The sequence below is a fragment of the Nannospalax galili genome, unplaced genomic scaffold (genome assembly GCF_000622305.1).
Source record: "Nannospalax galili isolate Female #2095 unplaced genomic scaffold, S.galili_v1.0 scaffold137, whole genome shotgun sequence".
NCBI lineage: Eukaryota > Metazoa > Chordata > Mammalia > Rodentia > Spalacidae > Nannospalax > Nannospalax galili.
The window spans coordinates 1,909,346-1,919,713 of NW_008340203.1; the positions used below are offsets into that span (position 1 = coordinate 1,909,346).

General features: G+C 47.6%; 1 protein-coding gene across 1 annotated transcript in view; it reads right to left on the bottom strand.

Moving 5' to 3' along the window:
• Positions 1-10,368, bottom strand: part of Stat5b (signal transducer and activator of transcription 5B) — an 86,777-nt gene that overhangs the window by 17,730 nt on the left and 58,679 nt on the right. Inside the window, exons 3-11 of the mRNA XM_008835291.3 lie at positions 8,918-9,074; positions 7,296-7,385; positions 6,327-6,501; positions 2,786-2,916; positions 2,421-2,572; positions 1,822-1,977; positions 1,271-1,450; positions 695-782; positions 496-618 (exon numbers count right to left, since the gene is read on the bottom strand). Of these exons, the coding sequence (XP_008833513.1) occupies positions 496-618; positions 695-782; positions 1,271-1,450; positions 1,822-1,977; positions 2,421-2,572; positions 2,786-2,916; positions 6,327-6,501; positions 7,296-7,385; positions 8,918-9,074 (1,252 nt within the window). The remainder of the gene's footprint in view (positions 1-495; positions 619-694; positions 783-1,270; positions 1,451-1,821; positions 1,978-2,420; positions 2,573-2,785; positions 2,917-6,326; positions 6,502-7,295; positions 7,386-8,917; positions 9,075-10,368) is intronic.

Below are 10,368 nucleotides of genomic sequence, written 5' to 3' on the forward strand. Positions count from 1 at the left end.
TTTGTTGCAGTTTATGTCTTAAAGAGGAATTGACAACAGTCCTAAGGATGGAGTCTCTCTATTTTCCACTCATTGACAGTCAAAAGTAAGGTATCATGTGATCAAACTCGTTTGGAATATAAACAGCATGCAAAGATCCACTGTATATACACCCACTGCGCACACCATATATATACTTTACACCTACATTGCACATACTATGTACACACACTGGGCCCACATATAGTATATATACTATACATATTGCATCCACCGTATGCATACTATAAATATACTGCACACACACCGTATGCATTTTATACACACATTACAAACACACTGGGTACACTGTATGTATACTATACGCACACTGCACATACACTGGGTACATACACTGTATACATATGGTATACACACTGTACATACTGTGTATATATACTGAATGCAGTGTATACATATTGCCCACACACATATTGCACACACACAAACAACACAATGACCATGAGAGAGCTTTACCTTAACTTGAAAGACCAGCTCATTTCCACCAACACTGAACTGTGAGTCGAACAGGATTGTGAATTTTTCTTCTGTCACAGACTCTGCGCCACGGCGGTCAGATCTCTTAATTCGTTTCAGGGACTGCAAAGGAGGGGTATGAGATGGTGAAGCCTGACACACGGAGGGAAGAGTCACTCTACCTGTCCCCCATCCTCACCATGTTTCTGAAGTGGGCACTGAGGGTGCCGGTGGCCTGGTGGTACTCCATAACGCAGCAGTTGTTCAGGATCTCGCCACTGTAATCACTGAAAATCAGACAGAGATGAGCTGCAGATCCCCCCGGGGCACAGAAGACAGGGGTGGAGCACAGTGAGGCAGGGAAAGAAAGGGGGCTGCTAATAACACCTGCCACTGCGAGGAGATGCTAGCTACTGAATGAGGCATAGAAAGGATTTTCTTGAATATATTCCTACCAAATGACGTGATATTATCTTTTATTTTTATTTTCTTTATTTTTTGGTCTTTTTGAGACAGGGTCTCCCTGTAGCCCCAGCTGGCCTAGAACTCAAAACCACAGAGATCCACCTGCCTCTGCCTCCCAAGTGCTGGGACTAAAGGTGTGCACTGCCGTGCCCAGCTGAGATTACACTATCTTTATAAAGGAACCTCGATATTTACTCTTGGGTCCAGAGAACAAGAGGGGAGCAAGGGGGGTGGACACCAAGGCAGAATTAAGATCTTCATTATCAAGGACAGAGGCAAGCACCAAGGAGGGACCCTGCAGTGCACTCACTTGCGGGTGTTCTCGTTCTTGAGCAGGGACTTAGCCTGCTGCTCACTGATGATGGTGGCCTTCACCTGCGGGGGGTTCATGTGCACATTCAGCTTCCCACCCACCAGCAGGCGCACGGTGGCTGCGAACTTGGTCTGGGTCTTCAGGACCTGAGGGGGCTGCTTCTCGATGATGAATGTGCTGTGGGGGACACAAGTGACCAAACACATGACCAGATGCTGGCTGGGGGTTGGGGGGCTGTGGAACCTGCTGAGAGGGGAGGATCCTCCCATGGGGCTGAGCAGGAGAAGGCAGGCAGGCAGAGAGGCTGTGGGAAATTGGGGAGAGGGTGGGAGAGCAGCTGGACACCAGGGTGATTCCTGCAGTGTCCCCAACAGACACTGGACCAGGGCTGCCATAACACCTAGAGCCGCTGGAGCTGCAGTGGCCGGAGTAAGGCAGAGAGGCCAGACCTGGGCAGAGCTCTGGGTCTGGACAGCTCCTGGGCCTCTACATGTCCACCCCTGGGAGCTGCCATGTCCCTTTGAGCATGGCTGGGAGGCAGCAGTCACCTGGTGACCAGGGCTGAGATGATGTCTGTGATGGTGGCGTTGACCTCGGCCAGCATCTCCTCAACGGGACCAGGGATGGGCAGCTGCTGGCAGAGGTGTTCCGCCCTGCGGATCTGCTGCCGGTTCTGCCAGATGATCTCGGCCAACTTCTCACACCTGCAAGGAGCTCAGGGCCCTCAGGAGGACAGTGGCTGCTGCCCCACCCCACGCCAGGGGTGGACGTCACAGACACAGCTCCTCACTCCCAACAAAACCACCCAGGCAGGTGCCAGCATTGACCACTGCTCCCCTGCACAGGCACAGAGCAGAGTCCTACCTTCCAGAAGTAGAGGATGGACAGGGGCGGCCCTGGCTTGGAACCAACCAGCCCAAGAGTCACCGCGCACCTGAGTCCTTCCCATTCCCCAGGACACTACTTGCTCCCTGGGGGAGGTGTCATGGGACAGGGGAGCCAAGTCCCATCAGAAACAGGGCCACTGGTGAAGGGAGAGCTGTCACAGACAGTGGGAGTCTGCTGCTCAGGCCTACATAAGGACAGGAGAGGCTGCTGACACCATCGCCTGAGCTCTGCCTGCCTTGCCCACCTCTTTTGCCCTTACCAGGACTGCAGCACGTCCAGGCTGCCCTCGGGGGGACCCCCGTTTCCAGCCAGCTGCTGCCGCCGCTTCCACTGGATCAGCTCGTCGTCCAGGATGATGGTCTGTTGCTTCCGCAGCAGCTGCAGGGTCTTCTGGTGCTTCTCAGCCAGCTCCTGCAGGATGGCACAGCAGCCTTCTGGCTTCCAGAGAACAGCCCTGTGGGGCCTGGCTTAGACCCCAGGATACGATCCCCTCCCCTCCCACCTGCTCCACCCTGCACATACCCCTGGAAAGAGGGGCCCTGCTCTCATCCTGGCCTTGTCCCTCTACCTGGTCCCCAGAGTCTCTGGTCATGGTGCTCCCTCTTGGGGGCAGGACCTACTCACCACGCGGTACTGCTGTAGCGTCTGGGCCTCCCGCTGCAGCCAGGCCTCCAGGGACACCTGCTTCTGCTGGAGGGCCGTCTCTCGGCTCATGCGCTCCTGGGGGTTCAGTTGGGCCAGCTGGGCAAACTGAGCTGGAGGAGGGGACAGGACACCCACCACCATCATCTTCTGTGTCCAACAGAAAACGTTGATTATCTGTATTCATATGCCCAGGGTCAGATGCCCCATTGTTAAGTCAGGTTCCTACTAGCCATGGATGCCTCATGATGAAGGGGTTCACTCAGAGGCAGCCTCCAGGCTTTGCTCATGGGCCTTCTGACCTAACATCTCCTGGGTGCTGGTAGCAGGTGCTTACTAGTGCTTGGCAGTGTCTGGCTCCTACATCCATTCCACACACCACTCATGGGGTGTCAGGCTTGGAGCATATTATAGTTAGATTCAGTTGTCAAGGTGACACATTTGGGATAAGGGAACCTCAACTGAGGAATTTTCTACATCAGATTGGCCTATAGGCATATCTGTGGAAACATTTTTTCTTTCTTTCTTTTTTTTTTTGTCTTCTTTTGTAGTCCCAGCTGTTCTGGAACTCACTATGTAGACCAGGCTGGCCTTGAACTCACAGAGATCCGCCTGACTCTGGAGTGTTGGGATTAAAGGTGTGCGCCACCATGCCTGGCTTCTTTTTTAAAAAGATTTTTTAAAATTTATTATTTATTTATTTATTTATTATTTATTTTGGTGTTTTTGAGACAGATCTCCCTGTAGCCCCAGCTGGCCTCGAACTCACTATGTAGACCGGCCTAGAACTCAGAGATCCACCTGCCTCTGCCTCCCGAGTGTTGGGATTAAAGGCATGCACCACCACACCCAAGGGGTATTTTACTTTTATTGTATGTGTATGAGTATTTTGCCTGTATGTATGAAAGTGCACCTGTGCATGCAATGCCTGTGGAGGCAGAAGGCGGCATTGGATTCCCTGGCACTGGAGTCATGGATGGTTGTTAACCTCCATGTGGGTGCTGGGAACTGAACCCAGGTCTTCTGCAAGAGCAGCCAGTGCTCTTTTTTTAAAAATTTTTTATTTATTATTTTTATTTTATGTGTATTGCCTCCATGTAGGTAAGTGCACCCGTGTCATGCAATGCCTGAAGAGGTCAGAAGAGGCTGTCAGAACCCCTGGGACAGGAGTTATGGATAGTTGTTAGCTGCCATGTGGGTACTGGGATTCAAACCCAGGTCTTCTGCAAGAACAATTAGTGTTCTTAACCACTGAGCCATCATGCGGACAATATACTCATACACTTAAAATAAAAATAATAAACAAAATCTTTCTAAAAATTAAAAAGCAAGGTAGCTGAGCAAGCCCAGGGAAGCCAGCCAATGGCAGCGTTCCTCCATTGCCCCTGCTTCAGTTCCTGCCTCCAGGCTCCTGCCTGAGCTTCTGCCTGGCTTCCTTCGATGATAGGCTATAACCTATAAGTTGAAATCCTTTCCTCCACAAGTTGATTTTGGTCAGTGTTTTAATCACAGCAAGAAGAAAACAAGCCAGGACAGAGCTATGCTGTGGGCACAAGTGGCCCCACCATTTACTAGTTAGGTGATAGTGGGTAAATCCCTTCCTTTCCCCTGCTTCAGTCTTCCATCTCTAAAGGGAGCCTGGATGGGCTCCTATAACGATTAAATGATGGTACACAAAGTGCTCCAAGAGCTTCACACTGTACCTAAGATCTATGTAGATTCTTCCTTGTTGGTTGCTAGAGGAAAGGACAGGAACGAAGGGTGACAGATGGGGAATATTTCTCAGCCCCGTCCCTGACATGGGGAGCCTCACGCAGAGGCACCTGCTCATTTAGTCTTATCTAATTCCCCGAGTGTGTATGGTTTCCTCAGGATCAGAGAGTCTGGCTGGGCTGCAAGCTGCCCAAGATGCCTGGCAGGGTGAGTCACTATGAACTGAGCTGAGCAATCAACTGAAGGAGGGAGACAGGCAGATGGATAGACAGAAGAAGAGCATTTCCAGGGTCCCTGGGGATACTGCTCAGAAGAGTCCTTTAGGGGAAGAGGCTGGAGGAATACCATCTTTCTACCAAATGCTGGGAATCCCATGGATAGCAGGGTATGAATGAGGCCCTGGTACTGTTTTGGCATGTGTTCTGGGCTGGAAGTGGGAGTGAAACAGCATCTCTAGTAACCCAGGCTGGCCTCAAACTCAGTTTGTAGCCAAGAATGATGTTGAACCTTCATCCTCTTGCCTCCACCTCTGAAATGCCTCTACCTCCTAAGTGCTGGGATTAAAGGTGTATGTCCCCACTGCTTGCAACCCTCCCCTGACACTGTTGCTGTCTCCAGTGACCCTTGAGCTGCCTAGCATCCTTAGTCAGGTCAAGTCAAGAGTATACTGGCATGTCTCCTTTGAGTTCCTGGCTGGCCTCTGAGCACCATGTCACACTGACCTTGTCCTTGTCCCAGGGACACACAGGCTAGGACAGACAAAAGCAACCAGACAGCCAAGAAAAGCCCCAAACTAGAACTTATGCTAAAGCTAAACAACAGTTCTTTCCCAGTGATTTATAATCTGGGAAGCCTGTCAGTAAATAATGTCATCACAGTTATGTGATGGCATCTATACACGTCCTTAGAAGAAACAGACTAAGTGCATGGGGTTGTAGGGACAAAAGTCCTCTGAGATTCTGAGGCAGGCATGCTGGTGGGCAGTGTTAAAGCTCAACTGCCAGTTCCCCTTAAGGTTAAGAGGGGGCGCTGGTGGGGCTCCACAATTTCAGGAAAGATTCTCAACTTCTATGCACTCTAGAAGCTAGGGTTAGAGAGCTGGGCTACAAGGACTCACTAAGGTACACAGGGGTACAAGGTCACAGGACATCCCCTCTGAATATGTCACAAAACAGGAAATGGTGGTCACAACAAATATAGCCCCTTGGCTCCTTATACAATTTCTGCTTAGGAAGTTTTTTTTTTTTAAACACTTTTTTTTGTTTGTTTTTGTTTCTCCTTCTATGCTGAGGAAGGAAGTTAGGGCCTCATACATATTAGGATAACATTCTAGCACTGATCAGGGCCCCTAAATGTGACTTATTATTATCACTTCAGCAAGAGCACATTTATAAAATATTTACTATATACAAGGAATCACACCTGGTGCTGCTCATTAAGCTGTGAGCACCATCCTAAAAAGGCAATGCCTTCCTTAGCCACTTCCTGAATGCAGGAAGCCTGAGTAAGACCCCATGCTCTCCCTGTCAAGTCCCAGGTGTTCTCTCTCCATAAGATCCCCCCACCCCCCAGTTCCTCCTTCAATGTGAATGGTCCCATTCCAAGGTAAGGCTCAGAATGGAACTGAGATCTCTTCCAAGTCCTGGGAGTGGAGCTTGCTCCCAGACCTCATTCCCAACCACAGGGCACCTTGGCCCCGCTGCCCAGCCCCACCTTTGATGCACAGGCTCTTCTGCAGGAGATCACAGAGTGTTTCTCCCTCCCACCCCCAGGATGCACAGGCCTCCTGGGTCCAGCTGCCCATCCTCACCTTGGATGCGTAGGCTCTCCTGGTACTGGATGATGAAGTACTCTTGGGTCTGCTGCAGCTTCTTCAGCTCATTCTCTGTGTCCTGTGTGACCAGACGCAGCTCCTCAAATGTCTGGTTGATCTGAAGGTGCTTCTGGGACATGGTGTCAGTGAGACTTCCAGCTGGGGAGCTGCCCTGGGGATAGATGAGGAGATGCAGGGTTTGGGGATGGGCGGAAGCTTCTGGCCTTAATCCTTAGGAGAAGCTAAGACCCCCTAGAAGTTAAATTTCAGGTGAGAAGGCATCACAAATGTCACGTATGAGAACTTGGGTGGAATGGGAAATGTGGGGAAACAGGTGACCTGACAGGATGTACCATCCTCCACCTTCATAGCAGCTTCAGTTCCAGATCCAGTCTCTACCAGAGCACCCCAAACAGATCTCCCAGTTCCCTTTAGAGACTAGAACTCACATAGCCCAGGGGTCACCTAGGTCTTCCTAAACATGATGACCCTTTATTCCATGTTTATTCACTGACTCAATGCTGTGGGCACGCTGGGAATATACTGTTCCTTAAGATCTTCTTTAGAGTAATCTTCTTCTCCCATGGATGAAGCCATACTTCTCATAGGCATCCCAAAGCCCCTCAGATGAAGTTGTGGAGGAAACATACACATGGTCTGGGTTTGATCTACTCTCTTCAGCAGCTGGCCCAGAGGGTGTGAAGAAATCTCTCCTAAGTCTCTTCCCAAGTCTCACCTGCATATGAGTATGCTTCTATTCAAAAAATGATTTGGTTGGGGTCAAATTATTTTCACTTGTTCACAGTGTTTGCTGGTTGCAGTCTCCTCAATGTTATAAATCTATGAAAATCAACTCCTAAATAGATACCAGTAGGTGCATGCTGGGTTACCTAGACAGAGTGGGGCCCAAAGAGAGGTGGGTCAAGAAGGGCTCCCAGCTCCTCTCCCACACCCAGGGACACTCACATTGTTGGCTTCTCGGACAAGCCTCTGTTCATTGTACAGAATGTGCCGGATGCAGCGAACCAGCTCCATGGGGCAGCGGTCATAGGTGTTCTGAAAGAAGGCAACAGCAGGTATCACTTTGTTCCCCTCATGCTACGGGGTTCACCTGGCCTCTGGACAGGGAGCGTTCATGATGAAGATGTGATAATGGTGGAGTCACACAGTGCTGTTCCTCCCATACCAACGAAAATGAGAAAGGACATCATGGAAAACCCACGATGGTAAGGTTCTTTTGTTTGTAATTTTGTTTCCTGAATCTTAATGTGTCTAAAGTGCTAGATCAACATTCTTGGAAATGGATAAGTAAGTTTTTAAAAAGCAACACCAGATGAGAAACAGGGCACTGAAATTTCCTATCTGCTATAATCAGAATCACTATCACCAGTGAGCAGAAGGTAGGCAGCTAGGTCTCTGGATGGGACGCCCTAGAAGGATGTAGCACCACCCACTTAAGAGTTTGAGACCAGCTTAGACAGCATAGTGAGAACCCCCATCTCAAAAAAAAAAAAAAAAAAAAAGAAAGAAAGAAAGAAAGAAAGAAAGAAAGAAAGAAAGAAAGAAAGAAAGAAAGAAAGAAAGAAAGAAAGAAAGAAAGAAAGAAAGAAAGAAGGAAAGGAAAAGAAAAGTGAGGGAGTGATTATTCTAAAATGGCAAAGTCACAAGTAAGGTTGCAGAAAGTTTTGAGGTGGGCGGGATGACACACACTTAAAATCCTAGTACCCAGAGAGCTGAGGCAGGAGGTTGCTTCAAGTTCAAGGCCAGCCTGGACTACAATGTGAGACCTTACCTCAAAAATCAAACAAAACTAAAACCAAACAAAATATTAAAGAGAGGACTTTCTAGGTTTACTATGTGATCTTGACCTGGATCCTGGACTGCAGAGTGGAAAACGCCCTAAAGGACATTTTTTTGAGTCAGGTGACAAAGTAGACATAGAGGCAGACTATTAAACAAAAATATTCATTAATGTTAAACATATTAAAGTTGATAACTGTACTATGACCATGTTAAAGATGATTCATGCTCTTAGAACATGCTCAGGGGATCCTGGCACATGATGCATGCACCTTACTCAGTAAAATAAAAAGTGTATGGGTTGGAGGGGATGTTGAATTTAAGACCAATTTGGGTTACATAGGAGTCTCATTTTTATTTTATTTTCTATTTTTATTTATGTGTGTGTGTGTATGTGTGTGTGTGTGTGTGCACGAACACATGCCCCATGTATGTGCAAATGCCTACAGAGTCCAGAAGAGGGTGTCTGACAGCCTGGAACTAGAGTTGCAGGCAGTTGTGAGTCGCCCATGGGTTCCACTTAGGTGTTGGGAACTGAACTGGGATCCTCTGGAAGAGTAGGAAGCACTGTTAACCACTGAGCCATCTCTCCAACCCTCTAGGTGAGACTCTTGCCTCAAATAAGCCAACAGGCACAACCATAAAACCAAACAATCAGAACCTTATGTACATAACATGATTTCACAATGCTGAGTTGAAGAGCAGAATGAACATCTCTATACACCACTGAAAGAAGGAAGAAGTCCTCGTAGGGATGAGAGTTAAGCGTAGCCAGTGTTCACACCCACCTGGAGCTGCGTGGCATAGTGCCCCAGCTTGATCTTCAGCAAAAACCCATCTTCCCCCACCTGGTGCTCTGCCTTCTTCTGCAGCTCCTGCACCAGACCCTCCAGGAGCTGGGTGGCCTTAATGTTCTCCTGTGGATTATCAAGATCTATTGAGTCCCTAGGGGAAAAAAATTACACAATCTGTATACATACATGCACAGGAGCCTGTACACATGCAGCCTCTACACACCACATTCATTTTTGGTTTTGTGGGTTTTTTTTTTTTTTTTTTGGTTTTTTTGAGAAAGGGTCTCCTTGTAGCCCCAGCTGTCCTGGAACTCACTATGTAGACCAGGCTGGCCTTGAACTCACAGAGATCTGCCTGCCTCTGCCTCCTGAGTGTTGGGATTATAGGCACGTGCCACTACGCCTGGCTAAGGTTTTGTGGTTTTTAAATTTTTTTTTTTTAATTTATTTGTATTTTATGTGTATGAGTGTTTGCCTGGATGTATGTAAGTGCACCACACACACATGAAATGCCCATGGAGGCCAGAAGAGGGCATCATATCCCCTGGAAATGGAATTGCAGATGGTTGTTAGCCACCATGTGAATGCTGGGAACCAAACCCAAATCCCCTGCAACAACAGCCAGTGCTCTTAACCATTGAGCCATTCCTACAGCCCCTGTTCTTTTTTTTTTTTTAGAAGCAGCATTTCATTACAGCTTTAATGTATTCAGTAACACACTCCAGAGCAAGGATACATCTCTTTTAAAACGGGCTGTAAATTTTTAAGTTCAAAGTTGAATTAATACTATTATACAATATTGAACTCAGTATAAACCCTGTAAGACATAAAATTGAATGAGTTTTAGCCCTTTAAAGAAGATCTCCATTTCATTTTACAATATGCTGTTTCCTACATTTTTAATGCTACTAACACTTAGATGTTTGCACATATATCTTTAATCTCTATGTATTTGATTATAACTAGTCACAGTTGGATATCCTCGGATGCTTAGCACCTGAGTGTGGATATAAAGCCATCAGGTAAATTTCATTGGTAGTGTTTATCACCTCTACTAATTAACATGAAGTAAATTTTTATATGTCTTTTTATTAATTTGTTGATTTTTCTGTGTATATAATACAGAACATCCCACAGTCTTATTTCTCTATATACCCATTTCCCAAATGGCACCCTCCCATAGCCTCCCCTCTCCCACATACTGGAGCCCATATACTCTGTCATCCCTGTTATTGTCCTCTATGTTGTCAACACCCCCAGCCATTCTCCAGTGCTTGTCCATCTGCTGAATCTAGTCACCCTATCTAGAGATCCTTGTTTTAGGAAGATCAGCTGTTCCTCATCTAGCAGCAATCAGTTTTCAATATTCCTTTATATAAGATTGGGGTCTGCTGTTCATTTTCCCAGTTCTATGCTGGGTTACTATCTGGGAATCCCTTTGGGTA